This window comes from Chiloscyllium plagiosum, unplaced genomic scaffold (genome assembly GCF_037043375.1).
Source record: "Chiloscyllium plagiosum isolate Xiang-an unplaced genomic scaffold, Cpla_swu_hap1 HiC_scaffold_27, whole genome shotgun sequence".
Taxonomy (NCBI): Eukaryota; Metazoa; Chordata; class Chondrichthyes; order Orectolobiformes; family Hemiscylliidae; genus Chiloscyllium; species Chiloscyllium plagiosum.
This window is the reverse complement of record NW_028270165.1, coordinates 28,465,142-28,486,887: the sequence shown is the minus strand read 5'-3', so window position 1 is coordinate 28,486,887 and position 21,746 is coordinate 28,465,142. Positions and strand designations below refer to the sequence as shown.

The window sequence follows — 21,746 nt, the reverse complement described above, 5'->3', positions numbered from 1 at the left end:
ATAAATGACAACATTGCATTCGCTTTCTTAATCACGGACTCAACCTACATGTTTACCTTTAGAGAATCCTCAACTAGCACTCCCAGGTCCCTTTGTACTTTGGCTTTACGAATTTTCTCACCGTTTAGAAAGTAGTCCATGCTTGTATTCTTTTTTCCAAAGTGCAAGACCTCGCATTTGCACACGTTGAATTCCATCAGCCATTTCCTGGACCACTCTTCCAAACTGTCTAGATCCTTCTCCAGCCTCCCCACTTCCTCAGTACTACCTGCCTGTCCACCTAACTTTGTATCATCGGCAAACTTCGCTAGAATGCCCCCAATCCCTTCATCCAGATCATTAATATATAAAGTGAACAGCTGCGGCCCCAAAACTGAACCCTGCGGGACACCGCTTGTCACCGGCTGCCATTCCGAAAAAGAACCTTTTATCCCAACTCTCTGCCTTCTGTCAGACAGCCAATCCTCAATCCATACCAGTAGCTCATCTCGAACACCATGGGCCCACACCTTGCTAAGCAGCCATGCTGAGCAATTGTACCAGCCTCCACTGCTTCCTCTGGCAGCTCATTCCATAAATGTAGCACCCTCTGCAAGAAAAAGTTGCCCCTTAAGTCTCTTTTATATCTTTCCCCTCTCACCATAAAATTCTGTAACAACACTGAAAGTGTCTGTACGTAGGTACCCTGTACCGAAGATGGCACCGAGAGTTCATGTGCACGTGAGAATAAAGTCTATTCTGATTCCTCGGTGGTACCATGCTTTCTGTCTTATGACCAGTCTGATACCTTTTTGACCACTTGCAAGTTTTCCTACTTTGATAGTATTAATTTTAATCTTTTCTTTTGGATTGATGATCACAATTTCACTCAATTTTTAATCTTTTGTTTTGGATTGACCAACACAATTTCACACCCTTTGGGGTTCAATTGAAATTAAATTAGTTTAATTGTTGCACACATTATCCCTCCAACCAATGGGTGAGCAGGATTGGGTGGGGCTGAGGGACCAATCGGGAGCGGCGGTCCTCCAACCAATGGACGTGAACGAGAGGCGGGACTAAGGTGGGACCACGTGATCTCCCGCGCACTCAGCTACGCGCAGGTGCAGTGTTGCTGCAAGAGTGGTCTCCTTCCGAGACGGCGGTGAGTGAGCGGGCTTGATGGCGAGTCCCAGCGGCGACGAGGAGCGAAATGGATACAGTGTAGAATATGAGGTTGTATAAACCTCGGCTGTATTCCCTAAACCCGAATTAGAAACTCCTAGTCCTGGGTTTGCAGCAAACGAGAAAATGGCTGCAGGCCTCAGGCAGGGACTGGCCGAGGTTTCCGCCGCCATCTTTGTTGGGGGACGGAGTGCTGCGTGATGTGCGCGCGGCGGCCATCTTTGTTGGGGGACGGAGTGCTGCGTGATGTGCGCGCGGCGGCCATCTTTGTTGGGGGACGGAGTGCTGCGTGATGTGCGCGCGGCGGCCATCTTTGTTGGGGGACGGAGTGCTGCGTGATGTGCGCGCGGCGGCCATCTTTGTTGGGGGACGGAGTGCTGCGTGATGTGCGCGCGGCCGCCATCTTTGTTGGGGGACGGAGTGCTGCGTGATGTGCGCGCGGCGGCCATCTTTGTTGGGGATGTCGTCTCGCGAGATGTGTGCGCGGCCGCCATCTTTATTCGGGGCACTGATCACCAGGAGCCTCATTCAAGGGGAGGATTATCCACAATAAATTGAAACTGTAAGAAGTGTTTGTTTCTTCTGAGTTAAAAATCACACAACAGCAGATTATAGTCCAACAGGTTTAATTGGAAGCACTAACTTTCTGAGCGATGCTCCTTCATCAGGTGGATCCTAACACAGAATTTACAGCAAAACTTTACAGTGTCATGTCACTGAAATTATACATTGAAAAATTGATTGTCTGTTAAGCCTTTCATCTGTTAGAATACAGTGAGAGTTTCACTTCTTTGCTCAAAAACTGCATGAATTTATGTAAAACTCTGTTATTTCACTTTTTAGATTGGAATCAATCTAAACATCAGGTCATAGACAGAGAACACAGGGGGCTAACACCTTCAACATATTCTGGATCAGTGGTGCTGGAAGAGCACAGCAATTCAGGCAGCATCCGAGGACAGGCAAAATCGACGTTTCGGGCAAAAGCCCTTCATCAGGAATAAAGGCAGAGAGCCTGAAGCGTGGAGAGATAAGCTAGAGGAGGGTGGGGGTGGGGAGAGAGTAGCATAGAGTACAATAGGTCAGTGGGGAAGGAGATGAAGGTGATAGGTCAGGGAGGAGAGGGTGGAGTGGATAGGTGGAAAAGGAGCTGGGCAGGTCGGACAAGTCAGGGGATCGAGTTGCTGGAGGTTAGAAACTAGGATGAGGTGGGGGGAGGGGAAATGAGGAAACTGTTGAAATCCACATTGATGCCCTGGGGTTGAAGTGTTCCGAGGCGGAAGATGAGGCGTTCTTCCTCCAGGCGTCTGGTGGTGAGGGAGCGGCGGTGGAGGAGGCCCAGCACCTCCATATCCTCGGCAGAGTGGGAGGGGGAGTTGAAATGTTGGGCCACAGGGCGATTTGGTTGATTGGTGCGGGTGTCTCGGAGATGTTCCCTAAAGCGCTCTGCTAGGAGGCGCCCAGTCTCCCCAATGTAGAGGAGACCGCATCGGGAGCAACGGATACAATAGATGATATTAGTGGATGTGCAGGTAAAACTTTGATGGATGTGGAAGGCTCCTTTAGGGCCTTGGATGGAGGTGAGGGAGGAGGTGTGGGCACAGGTTTTACGGTTTTTTACCTTCAACATGTTGTCTAGCTATCACCATTGTTATCAGCTAACCCGAGAATGCAACTTTTAAAAAAAAAAGGTTTTGTGATTTACACATGAAAGAAGTGAAACTATCACTGTATTCTAACAGGTGAAAGGCTTAACAGACAATCAATTTTTCAATGTATAATTTCAGTTACGTCACACTGTAAATTTTTGCTATAAATTCTGTGTGTTAGGATGGAGCCCTCCACTACCACCTGATGAAGGAGCGGCGCTCCGAAAGCTAGTGTGTTTCCAATTAAACCTGTTGGACTATAACCTGGTTTTGAGTGATTTTTGACTTTGTACACCCCAGTCTAACACCTGCATCTCCAAATCGTTTCTTCTGGATTTCTATCCCGGGGCGTCATTGATAAATTTTATGAATTAATTTTACAGGATTCTCAGAGGGGGAGCTCGAAACAGTCACTAGGTTCAAGACCTGACACTGCGTCTGGATTCACAAGGATCTGAAAATCATCAGTCTTTGACCGTGGAATGATCCAGGCTCTGCCTCCTGGAAAGACTATACAGTTATGGATGTGACTGTAAAAGCATTGAGGTGTGGTACAATTGCAGCGTTTAAAAGGCATGTGGATGGGTATGTGAATTGGAGAAAGTGAGGACTGCAGATGCTGGGGATTAGAGTCGAGAGTGTGGTGCTGGAAAAGCACAGCAGGTCAGGAAGCATCTGAGGAGCAGGAGAATCGATGTTTTGGGCATAAGCCCTTCATCATGAATCAGAGTATATGAACAGGAAGGGTTTAGAGCGATATGGGCCAAGTGTTGGGAAATGGGACTAGATTAGGTTAGGCTATCTGGTCGGCATGGACGAGTTGGGCCGAAGGGTCTGTCGTTGTGCGGTACATCTCCATGACTCTACATCCGATATAATGCAAAGAATTGCAAATACCAGAGATCAGAAACAAAAACAGAAATTTCTGAAGAAATTCTGGTTTATCAGTATCTGTTGTGAGAAAACAGATATTCAAAATCTGATCAGATCACTCTGAAAGTATATATTCAGCTCTGGCTTTCACACCTGAGGCAGGATTGATTGTTTTGCCCTTAAAGGTGAGTGTAGAGCAGAAGCTCTGTTTTCTAAGGGTTTACTTATCGAAGTATGTTTTAAAAAAAAAGACATTACATATATTTTTGTAACAGTTAGAACAGTATTTAGGCAGTTCAGCCCATTAAGTACATGCTGGCTCTCTGTAGAATGATCCAGTCTGTTTCGTTTCCTACTCCAGCTCCAACACCCTGCAACTTTATTTGCCTCGTGCTTTTCTTTAAAAATCATTTATAATCTCCATTTTCACCACTACCTTGGACTTTTGTTCTGCACATGACCAGTCACCGCATGAAGAAAAATCTATTTCCTTCCAAACACCTTAACCCTGTCTCACCTAATCGTGGTGCCATCGTAGTACATATAATACAGAAATCAGCCTTCAACCCAGCAAGTCTGTGCTGCTAATAATACAAAAAATGCATGTAGCCACTTTTCCAGCACTAGGCCCATAGCCTTGAATGTTATGACATTTCAAGTGCTCATTCAAGTACTTTTTCAAGATCGTGAGGTTATCCACCTCAACTGTCATCCCAGGTAGTGCATTCTAGGCACCCATCATCCTCTGGGTGAAAATAAATTGCTCAATTTTCTACAGACCCCTCAATAACAACAGAGGCAAGGAGAAGCATATTGGGAGGCAGATTTTGGAAAGGTGCAGAAGTAACAGGGTTGTTATCATGGGTGACTTTAAATTCCCTAATATTATGTGGAAACTCCTTCATGCAAATAGTTTGGATGGAGTAAATTTTGTGAGGTGTGTCCAGAAAGGATTCCTGACTCAATATGTAGATAGACAGTATCAAAGGAACAGGAGAATCGACGTTTTGGGCATAAGCCCTTCTCATTCCTGAAGAAGGGCTTATGCCCGAAACGTCAATTCTTCTGTTCCTTGGATGCTCTCTGACCTGCTGTGCTTTTCCAGCAATACATTTTTAAGCTCTGATCTCCAGCATCTGCAGTCCTCACTTTCTCCTCCTCAATATGTAGGTAGGCCAACCAGAGGGGACTTCATATTGGATTTGGTGCTAGGCAATGAACCAGGTCAGGTGTCAGATCTCTCGGTGAGAGAGCATTTCGGTGATAGTGATCACAACTCTCTGGTCTTTACTATAGTCGTGGAAAGGGATAGCAGCAGACGGTACGGGAAAGTATTTAATTGGGGGTGAGGGTATTACAATTCTATGAGGCAGGAACTGTGGAGCACAATTTAGGAACAGGTATTCTCAAGGAAATCCTTGACAGAAATGTGGGTGTCAGGAGCACCTGCTGTGAGTTCTGGATAGGTTTGTCCCACTGAGGCAAGGAAGGGATAGTAGGGTGAAGGAACCTGGGATGTGAAACATGTGGTCAAGAGGAAGAAGGAAGCTTACTTAATGTTGAGGAAGCAAGGATCAGACATGGCTCGAGAGGGTTATAAGGTAGCCAGGAAGGAACTGAAGGATGGGCTTAAGAGATCTAGTAGGGGGCATGAAAAAGCCATGGTAGGTAGGTTAAAGGAAAACCCAAAGGCATTCTACGCTTACATGAGGAACAAGAGGATGGTCAGATTGAGGGTAGGACTGATCAGGGATAGTGGTTTGTGTCTGGAGGTGGAGCAGGTAGGGGAGGTCCTGAATGAATAATTTGCTTCCATATTCAAAAGTGAGGGGGACCTTATCGTTTGTGAGGACAGCTTGACGCAGGCTGATGTGCTCGAACAGGTTGATGTTAAGAAGGAGAATGTCCTGGAAATTTTGAAAAACATGAGGATAGATAAATCCCCGGGGCTAGACAGGATAAACCCAAGGTTACCACAGGAAGTGAGGGAAGAGATGGCTGCACCTTTGCGATGATCTTTGCGTCCTCACTGTTCACTGGAGTAGTGCCAACTGGAGGTTGGCAAATGTTATTCCCTTGTCCAAGAAAGGCAATAGGGATAACCCTGGTAATTACAGATCAGCCAGTCTTACCCAGGGGGAGGTGGTAAGTGGGCACATTATTGGAGAGGATTCTGAGAGATAGGATTTATGGTTATTTGGAAAAGCATAGTTTGATCAAGAGATAGTCAGAATGGCTTTGTGAGGGGCAACTCATGCCTTACAAACCTTAATGAATTCATTAAGGATGTGACAAAACGCCTTGATGAAGATAGAGCAGTGGGTGCGGTGGATATGGATTTTAGCAAGGCATTTGATTAGATTACTTACAGTAGTGGAAATAGGCCCTTCGGCCCAACAAGTCCACACCGACCCTCCAAAGAGCAACCCACTCAGACCCGTTCCCCTACATTTATCCCTTCAACCAGCACTACGGGCAATTTAGCATGGCCAATTCACCAAACCTGCACATTTTTGGACTGTGGGAGGAAACCGGAGCACCCGGAGGAAACCCACACAGACACGTGGAGAATGTGCAAACTCCACACAGACAGTTGCCTGAGGCGGGGACTGAACCTGGGTCTCTGGCGCTGTGAGGCAGCAGTGCTAACCACTGAGCCACCGTGCCACCAAGTGTGCCACCGTTTGATTGCGTTCACCATGGGAGGCTCATTCAGAAAGTAAGGAGGCATGGGATACAGGGAAATTTGGCTGCCTGGATACAGAATTGGCTGGCCCAGAGAAGACAGGATGATGGTAGATGGGAAGTATTCAGCCTGGAGGTCGGTGACCAGTGGTGTTCTACAGGGATCTGTTCTCAGACCTCTGCTCTTAGTGATTTTTATAAATGACTTGGATGAGAATTGGAAGGGTGGGTTAGGTTTGCCGATGATGCATAGTTTGATGGAGCTATGGATAGTGTGGAGGGCTGTTGTAAGTTGCAGCGGGACATTGACAGGATGCAGAGCTGGGGTGTGTCGTGGCAGATGGAGTTCAACCTGGAACAGTGTGCAGTGTTTCACTTTGGAAGGTAGAGTTTGAATGCAGAATACAGGGTTAAACCAGGAGTCTTGGCAGTGTGGAGGAACAGAGGGATCTTGGGGTCCATGTTTACAAATCCCTCAAAGTCGCCACCCAAGTTGATAGGGTTGTTAAGAAGGCGTATGGTGTTTTGGCTTTCAGTAACGGGAGGATTGAGTTTAAGAGCCATGAGGTGATGCTGCACCTGTATAAATCTCTGGTTAGACCACACTTGGAAATTGTCAGTTCTGGTGGCCTCATTACAGGAAGGATGTGGAAGCTTCAGAGAGGGTGCAGAGGAGATTTACCAGGATGCTGCCTGGACTGAGGGGCATGTCTTATGAAGACAGATTAAGGGAGCTAGGGTTTTTCTCATTGGAGTGAAGAAGGATGACTTGATAGAGGTGTACAAGATGATTGGAGGCATAGATAGAGTGGATGGCCAGAGACTTTTCCCCAGGACAGAAATGGCTATCACGACGGGACATAATTTTAAGGTGATTGAAGGAAGGTTTAGCGGAGATGTCAGAGGTAGGTTTTTTTTAATAGTGAGTGGTGGGTGTGTGGAATGAACTGCTAGCAGTTGTTGTAGCATCAGATACATTAGGGTCAAAAAGTGTGGTGCTGGAAAAACACAGCCAGTCAGGCAGCATCCGAGGAGCTGGAGAGCCGACATTTCGAGCAAAAGCTCTGCATCTGCAGTCCTCATTTTCTCCTCAGTTACATTAGGGACATTTAAGCGACACATGGATGGTAGTGAAATGAAGGGTATTATCCTAGAGGTGGATAAAAGGTCAGCACCACATTGAGGGCCGAAGGGCCTGTCCTGTGCTGTACTGTTCTATGTTCTAATTCACATCTAAGCCTCTTGTACATTTTTTTTTTTTACTTTTTTAAAACTGTCTGCCTGAGTTACTGACCCCTCCACTAATTAGAATAGATTCCCCTTATCTGCCCTGTTCATCAGCCTCATAACGTTTCACACCCCAGTCAGATACCTCCTCAGCTTCGTCTGCTCAAAGGAAAACAACCCCAATCTGTCTGTTCTCTCTTCGAAGCTAAACCACTCCAGCTCGGACAACATTCTGGAGAATCATATCTGCACCCTCTCAGGTGCAATTACATTCTTGTGCTGAGACAACCAGAACTGCACGCAATACAGTAGCCCGCTGAACTAGCATTATTTTCTGCACAGTCATAACCTTGGTCGTGTATTAGATACCTTGACTGAATAAAAGTCAAATACCGCATTTGCCTTCTGAATCACCTTATCAATCTATCCTGCTGCCTTCAAGGATCTATGGACACAGACACTCTGTCTCTCCGAACCTCCATATCTCCCACGGTCATACTGTTCGTCATGTGCTCCCTTCTTCGAACACACCAGAATGCCTCACCTCTGAAACTTTATTGCTGGAACAGCACAACAGGTCAGGCAGCATCCAGGGAACAGGAGATTCGACGTTTCGGGCACAGGCCCTTCTTCAGGAATGAGCAGAGAGTGTTCAGCAGGAGAAGATAAAAGGTAGGGAGGAGGGACTTGGAGGAGGGGCGTTGGAAATGTGATAGGTGGAAAGAGGTCAAGGTGAGGTACCCTACTCCGACCTATCACCCTCACCTCCAAGTCCCTCCTTCCTACCTTTTATCTTCTCCTGCTGAACACTCTCTGCTCATTCCTGAAGAAGGGCATGTGCCCGAAACGTCGAATCTTCTGTTCCCTAGATGCTGCCTGACCTGCTGTGCTGTTCCAGCAATAAAGTTTCAGCTTTGATCTCCAGCGTCTGCAGACCTCACTTTCTCCTCGAAGAATGCCTCACCTGTCAACTCCCCTTGAAAATTCCTTATGGATTCAGGGTTCTCCACACCTTCAGGTGGAATGTTCCAACTGAATGGGAGAGAGTGGAGAATTGAAATAACAAGTCACTGTAACGTCAGGATGCAGCTTATGGACTGAACAGAGGTTGTGACCATTCAGTCTGTGTTTGTTGGTTACAGTGTCAAGCAGATCACACCACAGTGAATACAGTAACTGATTTGCCAGAGGTATGTGAAAATCACGCTTAAAAATCACATAACATCAGGGGATAGTCCAACAGGTTTATTTGGGAGCACTAGATTTCGGAGCGCTCCTCCTTTTTCATCAGGGCACAACCACCTGATGAAGGAGCGTCGCTCCGAAAGTTAGTGTGCTTCCAATTAAACCTGTTGGACTATAACCTGGTGTTGTGTGATTTTTAACTTTGTCCACCCCAGTCCAACACCGGCCCCTCCAAATCGTGAAAATCACTGCTTCCATCTTTCAAACTTCGAGAAAAGCATTTTCCTCGTACTGGCCAGACAGGTTGACACCGTCGAGAGTGTGATGCTGGAAAAGCACAGCAGCTCAGGTAGCTTCCGAGGAGCAGGAGAGTCGACGTTTTGGGCAAGAGCCCTTCATCAGGAAGGAGGAAGATTTACACCTTTGCTCAGCTCAGTTTCAAAACCGGCTTTTGCGTTTTGTTTGACGCTTTTTTTTTCTTCTGAATTTATCGACAGGGTATTGGAAAGGGAAGACTTGCGGTTCTGAAACTGAAACCAACGATCACCCTGGGATCTGACAGAGATATTGCACCCTCCGTGTAATCTGACTGTGCACATGAATGAAAACAACACGGACCCCGGTGGGGAGAAACCATACACATGCGCTGTGTGTTTCCGAAGTTTCAGCAAATCGGCTGGCCTGTTAAGACACAAGTGGAGCTGCGATGGAGAGAAGCAGTGCAAATGCGGAGACTGTGGGAAGGGATTCAATTACCTGTCTGAGTTGGAAACTCATCAACGCAGTCACACCGGGGAGAGGCCGTTCCCCTGCGCTGAATGTGGGAAAGGATTCACTCGGACCTCCGAACTGCTGAGGCATCAACGGGTCCACACTGACGAGAGACCTTTTAAATGCTCGGATTGTGGAAAGTTCTACAAAAGCTCTGGGGAGCTGACCTCCCATCAATTTGTTCACACCGACGAGACGCCGTTCAGATGTTCTCAGTGTGGGACTGGGTTCAGAAAATTGGATTACCTTCACCGACACCAGCGCATTCACAGGGAGAGGCCGTTCCCCTGCCCTGAATGTGGCAAGGGATTCACTAACACATCCCGCCTGCTCATACACCAGCGTGTCCACACTGGGGAGAGACCATTCACCTGCTCTGAGTGTGGGAAGGGTTTCACTCAGTCTTCTCACCTTCTGGAACACCGTCGAGTTCACACCGATGACAGACCTTTTAAATGTCCAGACTGCAGCAAGTGCTTTAAAAGTTCCGGGGAACTAATATCCCACCAACGTATTCACACTGACGAGAGACCGTTCAGGTGCTCTCACTGCGGGACTGGCTTCAGGCAATCATCTCAACTCACTGCCCACCAGCGAGTCCACACTGGAGAGAGGCCGTACAGCTGTCCCAAGTGTGGGAAGGGATTCACTCACTCATCCCACCTGCTGACACACCAGCGAGTTCACACCGGGGAGAAACCATTCGCCTGCTCTGTGTGTGGAAAGCGATTCAGTCACTCGTCCACCCTGCTGACGCACCAGCGAGTACACACTGGGGAGAGGCCTTTCACCTGCACCAAGTGCGGGATTGGATTCACTCAGTTATCTGCCCTGCAGACCCACCAACGGGTTCACAGTGGCGAGAGGCCTTTCAAATGTCCCGATTGTGGGAAGTGTTATAAAAGTTCCCAGGGGCTGACATCCCACCAAAGTGTTCACACTGGGGAGTGGCCCTTCGCCTGCTCCGAGTGTGGGAAGGGCTTCAGTCAGCTTTCCGGCCTGGTGACACACCAGCACGTTCACACTGGGGAGAGACCATTCACTTGCACCATTTGTGGAAAGGGATTCACCCGATCGTCCAACTTACTGAGGCACCGAGGAGTTCACAAGTCACTGCAGTGATTGGGTTTTTCAGTTGCATCTGGGACCGAACTATATTCACTGCGGTCACCTTCAGTCCAGTAATAGATTTTAGTACACCTGGACAAAAATCAAAGAAACCAGTTGTGTTCAACACAATTTGTCAGTTCTGTATACCTCTCACCCGAGTTGGTTCTTCTGAAAGTAGTCTCCCTCTGTCCTGTCTCTCCATCCTGACCTCAAACAATAAGCGTGAGGGGCAGATTGGAGCTTCTTTGTCACTAAGACTGTGACAATCTGATCAGCTGCATGTGCTGCTCCCCTCCCTCCCCCTAGTCCATTGGGCCGCACCATCTAGCATCTTGCTCCTTGTCTAAGTGCAGAACCTGCACTTTTCTGTGCTGAGCTTCACCTTTTCTTAAAAAAAAACCAAAAAAAACACTGCTGCTATCCATTTAATGGCACTCAGCCAATTTTGTGTCCATGTTGTTGCTGGAAGTAATGGAGGCTGGTACAATTACAATGTTTAAAAGGCATTTGGATGGGTATATGAATAGGGAGGGTTGTGGGCCAAGTGCTAGCAAGTGGGACTAGATTAATTTAGAATATCTGGTCAGCGGAGTCGAATTGGACTGGAGAGTCTATTTCTGTGCTGTATGTCTCTATGACTGCACTATTGCTCACAAGCCTGCTGTGTGGTACTTTATCAAATGCTTGCAGGAAGTCCACGTGACCCTATGATCATCATTTACCCTTTCCTTTACCTCAAGAAGACAGCAAATATTTTAGTTGAACTTGTTTTTTTTTTCTTGAGATCTGTTTTCTTTAATCATCCTCTTTTTTTTTTTTCCCCAATTTGTCATTGTAAGTACAGGTACACAATCCTTTATCCAAAATCTTTGGGGCCAGTTGTTTTTCGGAATTGAGACTTTTTCAGAATAAGTGCCATTTTCAACGGTGAAATTTTTAAAAAACTTTATTGAACAGCAGACGCACGTGTGATTACTATGAGCGCTGAGACACAGTTGACGCCTGCCAATGCTGGGCCACGCCACCATATCACGTCTGAGTGATATGGTTCACATGGGTGTGGTGTCGGTCACCTGTTTACGTGCCAAAATGACATTCCACAGAAAACATTTCGGAGCTTTTCAGAATTTCAGATAAAGGATTGTGTACTTGTACAAAATAATTTTGAGAGGCTTCCAAACCATCGGGATTAAACTGATTGGCTTGTCGTTGCTCAGCTTATCATTATTTCTTTTTACAAAGGCAAAATGTTTACAATTCTCGTTTTCTGACAAAAGCACTTTGTCTAAGGAAGGCCGGAAAATAGTGCAGTTGCCTCCTGCTCTTACTTCCCTTTGCAATGTTTCATCTGTCGTCACTTTAAGTAGGCACCACTTGTTCAAAAGCATCTTTACTTGAATGAAATACTAGTTTAAACAGATGGCAGCAGAACCTTCCTATTAGCACCCACATTTTCACTGTACCATACCGTTTTAATTAGTTTATCTCCAATAATTTGGCTTCTATTTCTGCCCTTCTTGTTGCCTCTACTACTTTCCTCACTTCTGTGATTGTTCACGAGATTTTGTACGTCTGTCATCTCGAGTTCTGATGTGAATTTTGAAATTTGACTATTGAAGTGTGTTTCCTGTTAGATTCTCGGGGAAAATTGCTTGGTTTTCGATAAACATTTAGCGTAATAAAATTGTGTTATTTTCGTAACAAGTATTGGTGTGGAGAGTTTTTTAATAAATTGTGTGTTTGAGTTGTAGATGTTTAAAGTCTTCCACCTCTAACTGTCCCATCTCTGTCCTGTAATTAAAATGATCTGTAGATCGTGCAGTAGTACTCGGCGCATATTTGACCACTATATCGATTGACTTCCATCGTCTCATATGTTCACTTTGGCAAATAATCAGACAAAAAATATTATTAATCAAGAGTAAATACAGTTGCTGGTTAGGTGACTACCCAGAGTTCTCTGAGGCCCAGAAATTGCCAGAAGACAGTGTGGCGGTGGTGGGAAACATTGCGCAGGTGCACAGTCGAGCGTGATGGAAGCATGTACAATGGGATCTGATCAGGGAGCTCCAGCCTGAGAGGTATGGGGTGAGAAAGCAGGAGGAGAAATGAAGCTGGGTGGTGGTCGGGAAGGCTTACCAAATGTCCGCTGGAGGCCACAAGCGAGCAAGATGCAGATTGGGCTCCAATTTGACAATTGTTGCATTAACAACTGCCATGTTTATCGAGGGGCAGTGGGGTCTCGAGCTTTCTAGGGAGCCAGTTGCCAAATTACATCGTTGATAATGCACCGTGCGGCTTAAAACACGAGTTTATATGACAGTGGATTGCATATAACATAACTTTCAAACAACTTTTCTCCCAATCATGCTCATTTTGCTGCTCGATGCTTTGACTGCCAGACCCTTCTAGTGGCCAAAAAAGCCCGCAACAGACTCTGTGCCCAAATGAATGTGGCAAATCAGAGTGACCCTGCAATGGACAAAAAGAGACGTCGCATTATTTTACTGTTTGGCATCTTGGGCAGTTTCATCTTGCAATACCTACTGTCTTTGAAGACAAGCATCTCTGTCTGAATTGTGAAAATTACTTGTTCCCTTAATTCTATCTGTATCCTTTGGAAAACTGGATGTATGCTTCAGTTGGTGACCTCCTACATCAGTCCCATTTATTTATGCAGGGACCCAGAGTAATTTCTGAGCCAAGTTAAGTACTTGTATAATATATGCACTAGGCCCTTAAAGTATTTACATTTTGGAAATCAGGCAATATAATGTGAACTTCAGGCAACATTGTATCTGGTGATCCACCTGCCTGTGTCACATATAGCTGACTTCCAAAGTGGATTTGAATGTTAGTGTAAATGTAATAATGTCGGAACAGTGGAAATAGGAGATGGCCATTCTGTGCATTAAAGCTGGATCAATGTTCAATTAATCTTTGATCGACCATCTAACCCAACACTGATTCCACCCTATCCCAGTATCCATGCTATTATTACCATTAAGAAAAAAACTGTCGATGTTTGAAGATTCACCATCCTCTCTCACTGCCTGTGTCTGTTGTGTGTGCGCGACTGTGCTGTCCTTGCTGGGTTGTCAGTTCTAACTACACGCATCACACCAGTTAGTAGATTAATTGGATCGGTGCTAGTGGATGGTGTGGAGCAACTGTTTCACATGCAATCTTAGCAATTCGTGTTCCCTCCTCGGAGCTGAAGGGAATTGTGCAAGCTCGTTGTGAGGATTCCCTCGTTGCAATTCTGTAAGAGAGAGAGATTAATGAAATGGAAACATGTCCAGCTGATGATTCATCGTTTCAGGCTCAATTTCTTGGCTTGTGCACACACTAAACGGATGCATTTTTTAGTCAGGATGCACCTTTGCCCTATTCCTCGGCTTCTTTACTTTCTGGGATCTGCACTGTTCTCACCATCGATACATTTAATCTCTCACAATATTGCCCAGCATCAGTGCCTTCTCAGTTCAAGGTGACCATGTAATTAGGGGTCTACTTCTTGGTATTTTGCCACTGGATTTCGTTTCCCTTACATCTCCACCATTGCACCCAATAAAAGACATGCATTATGGACCCTTATTACAGTGGATCCAATTGTCAATCATGATGCGACAGAAAAAATGACAGCTTGCAATTATTTGGAATAAACTGTCGGAGTTTCAGACACCTCAGCAGTGGTTTTGGAAGAGATTACAAAGCCTCAGTGAGGACTAACTCCCAAAGTGGCTCTGGATTGCACAGTCCCTTCATAATTAGTCTCATTTAAATATTCTGTGGTAAGAGTACAATTCACTGTATCCAAGTGAATCATTACATCCACCGGGTCAGCATCTAGTAAGGATTTGCCAATTGAAAAAAAATTCTAAGAATAAATCAAATACATGAGACAATCTTTCAATATTTACTGAAGTTTTTTTTTAACTTCCTCCTTTTCGTTCAAACAGCCCATCTGATAAAAAATGCATGTAATGCACTGTTCCGTAGCTCAGGAATGCTGAGGCATTGAGCAGTGCTATTGAAATGCAAGCTTTGTATTGCTTCAGTCACTAAAAAATTACAGAATTGAGGAATGTAACTGTACTTTCTAATTTCCAAATGCCAGCATTTCTCTCTGTATCTGTTTCCCTCATATGGGTCTCCTCTGTATCTATCTTTCTGCACCAAATCTATAAGACCACAGGAGACAAGAGCAGGAATAAGTGATTCAGCCCTTCAAATTTGTTCCCCGTTCATTAGGATTATGGCTGATTTGACTTTCCAGCTTCCTGCCCATTTCCCCACACCCCATCCTTCTCAGGAATCAATCTATCTCAGCCTTAGATATACACAAGGATTCTGCCCCACAGCTCTCAGTGGCAAGGGGTTCCAAAGACCAATGGTACTCCAAGATAATAAATTCCTCATCTCATTTAGAAATCGTAGCCCTTAATTCTAAGACAATGCGCTCTGGTCCTATGCTTTCCTATGAGGGAAAACATCCTCTCAGCATTTACCTTATCAAGCTCCTCAAGAATCTTTTCTGTTTTAGAGTCATAGAGATGTACAGCATGGAAACAGACCCTTCGGTCCATGCCGACCAGATATCCCAACCCAATCTAGTCCCACCTGCCAGCACCTGGCCCATATCCCTCCAAACCCTCCCTATTCATATACCCATCCAAATGCCTCTTAAATGTTGCAATTGTACCAGCCTCCACCACATCCTCTGGCAGCTCATTCCAAACATGTACCACCTTCTGCATGAAAAAGTTGCTTAGGTCTCTTATATCTTTCCCCTGTCACCCTAAACCTATGCCCTCTAGTTCTGGACTCCCCGACCCCAGGGAAAATACTTTGCCTATTTACCCTATCCATGCCCCTCATAATTTTGTAAACCTGTATAAGGTCACCCCTCAGCCTCCAACACTCCAGGGGAAACAGCCCCAGCCTGTTCAGCCTTTCCCTACAGCTCAAATCCTCCAAACCTGTTTTACATCTGTTCTCATTACTAATATGTTCTTCTTCCTTCCTTGTCTGTTTCCCTCCTCTTGATTGCTCTAGGCAATACAGATTCTTCCATTGCTACTGGTTAATTGCCCCATTCTTTATTTCCAGTTATATTAATGAATTTGAACTTCAATAAGAAAACAAAGTTTTGCCATGAATTAGCTTAAATTTCAGTGATTTAATAATTTAACACCTATCTAGGATCAGGTGTGCTTTTGTTGGGCAAGAATATTTAAATTTATATTTTGACATAAGCTTAATTAATCGTATATCCTGCAGTTGACATTAAAGTCCATAAATTGAGTTATGCAGTTGTAAGACTAAATGAGGTACTTAACAAGGCTTCTCATTAAAGGACAACTCGATTACACCCGTAACAGAAAGGAGAAGAAAGAAAACGTTATACAAGGACAAATTTAGGCAGAATGAAAATATGTCTTCAAGTGGTGAGAGTGCAGTTCTGTTTTGGTGACGTGTGCTTGCTTCCTGAACTGTGATTTCGACTCCTCATTTAAAGATTCCAACCGATCTAAGAAAACAATAATCTTTAGCTTTATTTATTGTCTTTGGATGGAATCTCAGTATTCATTTTTCATCTTTCACAAAATGTGAATGCTGATATTGTTCAGAAATATTATTAAATCTGTATTACATTCATGCATCTGCATTATGTGATCCCTATGCTGTTGCTAAATCACAGTGACAAAACTGGATACTATCAGTGCTACTTAAGTGTTGATCTTACCTCGACATTCAAGGTATTGGTACCAATGAAGCGATCTCCCCCCCCCCCCCCCCCCCCACCATGACAACTAATTGGAAATTTCAGTCTACACTTTCTTTTTTTAACATTGCTCTTTCTGAGCATTCTGTAACGTAATAAAGTGAGATACCGGTTGGCCGGTGTTTCACATGTAGCAAATATCCGTGGAGTATGAACTGAACATGCATTGAATCTATACTCAGTATGTAAACAGTCCAACCAGGGAAGCTGTTATATTGGACCTGCTTTTGGGAAATGAACCAGGCCAAGTGAGTGAAGTTTCAGTGGGGAGGATTTCAGGGAGTAGTGACCATCATACCATGAGTTTTAAGATACTCATGGATTGTCCTCGGTTGAAGGTGTTTAATTGGGGGAATGTGAACTACAATATTGGGCAGGAACTGGAGGATTTTGACTGGAGGTGGCTGTTTGGGGGTAAATCCACATCGGTTATTTTGGAGTATTTCAAACAGCCATTGATAAGAGTTCAGGAGCAGCATGTTCCCGTGAAAATGAAGGATAAATATGGCAAGTTACGTGAACCTTAGATGAGCAGGGACGTTTGTCGAAAAGGGAAAGGAAGCAAAACATAAGATCCAGGAGGATGGGAACTGATGAAGCCCTGAAGTACATAAGAAAGTAGGAAAGAACTTAAACAAGGAATTGGAAGGGCTAAAAAGGGTCATGAAAAGATATTAGTAAACAGAATTAAGGAGAATCCCAACAAGTCCACAACAATCTCCGAAGAGTAACCCACCCTATATTTACCCCTGACTAATGCACCGAACCCACACATCCCTGAATACTATAGACAGTTTAGCACGGCCAACTCACCCGAACCTGCACATCTTTGGATTGTGGAAGAAAACCAGAGCAACCCAGAGGAAACCCATGCAACACATGGGGAGAATGTATACACTACACACAGACAATCGCCCGAGGCTGGAATCGAACCTGGGTCCCTGGTGCAGTGAGGCAGCAGTGCTAATGTTATGGTTGATAGGAATGAGCAGGACACAGAGAATTTCTCAAGATGAGAAGCCTTTGTTTGCAAATAAGAGCTGTGACCATCAGTGCAGACAACCCTGAAAAGCCTGCGAATTGTGAATTTCCAGAATTTGAAAGTACCCCTAATTTTTGACGACTGCAGTCAATACTTTTTAATACACAAATAATGCTTTACCTTTTCTGACTTCTACTTGCTGTTCCTAATAGTGACAACATCCATCATTTCTTTGTTGTTTAATACAAACATCAGAACTTTATTTTGAATACTGAAAGTTGATATTATGACCTGAATGGGATTTGAGAGTGTAACAAATACAGTTTCATCTTCAGGTGAAAATGTATAATGTTAAAGATAGTTAGAATAGCAAGTTCTAATTTTAGATACAGATACTCCTGAGTGAGCTGGTTTCGACTATTGTAACTATCATTTTTCAGCATTTGAGTCTAACTTGATCTCACTTGTTTTGCCTTAAAGTTGCCTTCAGTCTTGCAGAAAGGTAAACTTGAAGTAACTTTTACACCCTTTTGTTCTTGCATCATCAATCTATCTGTACAATTGTGAATCCGAAACTTACTTCATAATGCACCTTAAACTTAAGGAGGGAAAGGAAGGAATGGTTGGGGATGGTTAACATGGTTTTGTGTGTGGGAAATCACGTTTCACTAACTTGCTTGAGATTTTGAAAAGGTGACGAAGATGATTGATGAAGGTGTTGTTGGACAAGTAAAGCATTCAACAAGGTTAGATCACATGCAATACAGGGAGAAGTAGCTATTTGGATAAAAGAAATGAGCTAAAAGGTAGGAGCCAGGGGTGCAGCGGAGTGTTGCTTTTCAGACTGGAGGCCTGTGACCACTGGTGTCTCGCAGGGTTGGGTGCTGAGTCTGCTGCTTTTTGTCATTTATATAAATGATTTGGATGTGAATATAAGAATATGGTTACTAAATTTGCAGATGACACCAATTTTGGTGGTGTAGTGGACATTGAAGGAGATTACCTCAGACTACAGCACCTTGATCAAGTGGGCCGATGGGCCAAGGAATGACAAATGGAGATTAACTGAGATAAATGTGAGGTGCTACGTTTTGCTAGGCAAGACGTTTGGGGGCCTGGGGAGTGTTGCCGAGCAAAGCGAGCTTAGAGGACAGGTTCATAGTTCCTTGAAAGTGGAGTTACAAGTAGACAGGATACTAAAAGTGGTGTTTGGTATGCATGATCAGTGCATTGAGTATAAGGGTTGGGAGGTCATGTTGTGGTTATACAGGACATTGGTGAGGCCACTTTTGCAATGCTGTGTTCAATTCTGGCCTCCCTGCTGTAAGAAGGATGTTGTGAACCTTGAAAGGGTTCAGAAAAGATTTATGAGCATGTTGCCAGGGCTGGAGGGTTTGGGCTACAGGGAGAGGCTGAAGAGACTAGGGCTATTTTCCCTGCAGTGTCAGAGGCTATGGGATGACCTTCACAGAAGTTTATAAAGTCATGAGGGGCATGGATAGGGTGAATAGCCAAGGTCTTTTCCCCAGGGTGGAGGAGTCCAAAACGAGAAGCATAGGTTTAAGGTGAGATGGGAAAGATTTAAAAGTGACCTTAAGGGCACCTTTCTCATGCGGAGGGTGGTACATGTTTGGAATGAGCTGCCAGAGGATGTGGTGGAGGCTGGTACAATTACAACATTTAAAAAGTACCTGGATAGGTATATGAATTGGAAGGGTTTAGAGGGAAATTGGCCACGTGCTGGCAAATGAGAAGATTAATTTAGAATATCTGGTCTGCACGAGGAAGATGGATCAAATGGCCTGTTTCTGTGCTGTTCTGTGTGACTGTATGACGGTGAGAATACTGTAGTGTTTATGCTGTTCTAAAAGCCACACTCTATCCCTATTACATTAGCATAACCAATCACACTAAGCCTACATTATTTCCCCTTAACCAATCAGACTCTGCCACAATTGGATTGCTGCAGCTCATCACATTGGGCCGTGGTTATCTTTCTTCACCTTTTGTCACCTGACAGGCCGCAGTCACGCAAGGCTGACTCGAGCACGTAACCCAGACCTTACACTCACGCAGCATCCCAACATATTTTACTTTGCAGTTATATATTCATATTTACCACACTAACCACAGAGCCACCATGCCGCCCCCTCACCCACTGAGCCACCGTGTCGCCTCTTATTCCTTCGGCATTTCTCCCAGGTGGGGGTATGCCGGGTGGTTTCGGCACCCCAAGTCACATACATGGGCTACAGAGTCACAAAGACCGGGTTACAGCTGTTGGAAGATAAAATGAGGGCAATCGAAGGTGCCCCGACTCTCATGGCCGTACCAGAGTTAAGTCTTTCGTCGGTGAACTGTTATGGGAAGTTCATACTCGTTACACAGCGTTAATCACAGCTAATAGGCCATTGTTTACCAGCAGACAATTTGAGTATTTCCTAAAGCTGAATGGTATTCGCTATATAAGGACAGCTCCATATCATCCTTCTATCCTTCATTCATGGTCTGGCAGACGAGCAGCCCAAACTCTGAAGGCAGATTACCAGAACATCCCAAGAAATAACAGTTTGAAGGGATATTGTTCGTGAAGTCATTTTGTTTAATGAAGTCAGAATGGAACAGGTCGACTACCAGTCAGCAACTTGTTCGGTTTAGCTGACCAGTTGAAAGCATTATGTTTAAAGGTTCATGTGGTGCATTGGTAGTATCCCTACCTCTGGAACAGGATGCCCGATTTGGGTTCAAGGTCCTATCTCTTCTAGAGGCACGTATAAGCATCTGTTAACAAGTTGGTTAGTAAATATCCAGTGCTCCAGTTTGTGGTAACAGAATGACAATTTGGTCACAGGTTGTGAAGAGCCACAGATTGGCTGGAAATCAATTTCATAGCTTACCATGATTGCCATGGCTAGTAGGATGCAAAAGATGCGCATCATAAGAAAATGTCAAGTCAGAATGCTTTGTCCAACTCCCACTCCAGAGATGTGAGTATAACATCCCGGCTGACTGTTCAGTGCAGCACTGAGGAACTGCTGCAGTTTCAGAAATGCTGTCTTGCAGATGTGGCAGTAAACTCAGTCATGTGGGTGCTGGAGATCGCATGGATTCTCATAAACTTCCTGTACAATCACGGCAAAAGAAGAAAGAAAGGCAGTACCAATCAGCTTTAGCGAGAAGTGGGAACCACAGGAGACAGAACGCTTTATCACTTTTTGCAATTCCCTTTTTCAAAAAAACTGACACACTGTGTTTTTAACCCTTGAAAGAAGAGAAGTCCCTGAGATTATTGTTTCACTGGTTAAGCTAATTTAGTTTGATGTTCTGAATCCTGGAAGTTGCACAAGGTACTTACTTCATTGGGTCAAAGAAGAAATGATGAATTTTGTGTAATTAATATGAATGTGAATTTGAAGACATGAAGGGGTCCAGGCCGTGCCAACATGGAGACTTCCTTTTTCCCTTGCGAGACTTGGACATCGCTGGCTGGCAAGCATTTTTCTATCGTCCGTCGCTAGTTTCCCCTGCAAAGGTGGTGGTGAGCTGCCTTCTTCAACTGTTGGAGTCCACATGCTGGAAGTTGTCTCTCAATGCAATTATGGAGAGGACTTCAGGAATTTTAGCCAACGAAATGAAGGAATGGTGGTATTTGCAAGTCAGGACTGGTAAGTGGCTTGGAGGGGAACATTACATGGGGTGGTTTTCCCATTTATCTGTTGCCCTTGTCCTTCTAGTTGTAAGTGGTCATTGTTATGAAGATGTAAGGGGTTTTGTACTTTTAAGAGAGTTGAAAAGCTAGCAATGACTTAGAGAAGCACAGAGAGTCTGGAACAAGGTAACAACGTAACGCTTGGTCAGAACAGCTCTCAGATTGGGTTTTAAAGGATTCACAGTCAGGTACAATATTGGATGCTTCACAGGCGAACAAAGTGTGTATGGGATACAAACCCACTTCTCAAAGAAAATGCACTTTCCGCCAAGAGGCCAGTTAATAATGCCGTATACTATGTCGCCCTTTCAACTATTGTTGCCCCAAATGAAGTCCTTCTGTCAGTTACTCCTTCTGAAATGCATTAGCTGTTTGGACTGTTCCAGTAGCTGACTGTTGATGGCAGCTTGCACAACAGGTTTCCCCCGGAGTAATCTGAAGGAGCTGCGTCAGTTGGATAGGCGTTACGAGTTGAAGCCTCGAAATGTTATTTTGTTTTTGCAATTATATTCAACGGGTGACTCTATTTTCATCCTTGTACTCGGCCTGAAAAGAGGTGTGAATCGTCCACCCGAAACCCAACTTCTCAAGAATACTTCTAAA

The 21,746-nt window shown here is 44.7% G+C and overlaps 1 protein-coding gene across 1 annotated transcript; it reads left to right on the top strand.

The window, feature by feature from the left end:
• The first annotated feature begins 1,150 nt into the window (after positions 1 to 1,150).
• On the top strand, positions 1,151 to 10,817 carry LOC122543472 (uncharacterized). Its single transcript, XM_043682192.2, has 3 exons — positions 1,151 to 1,215; positions 3,197 to 3,359; positions 9,281 to 10,817. Exon 3 carries the CDS (start codon positions 9,381 to 9,383, stop codon positions 10,674 to 10,676), a length of 1,296 nt encoding a protein of 431 aa, XP_043538127.2. The 5' UTR covers positions 1,151 to 1,215; positions 3,197 to 3,359; positions 9,281 to 9,380; the 3' UTR covers positions 10,677 to 10,817.
• Positions 10,818 to 21,746: the final 10,929 nt, after the last annotated feature.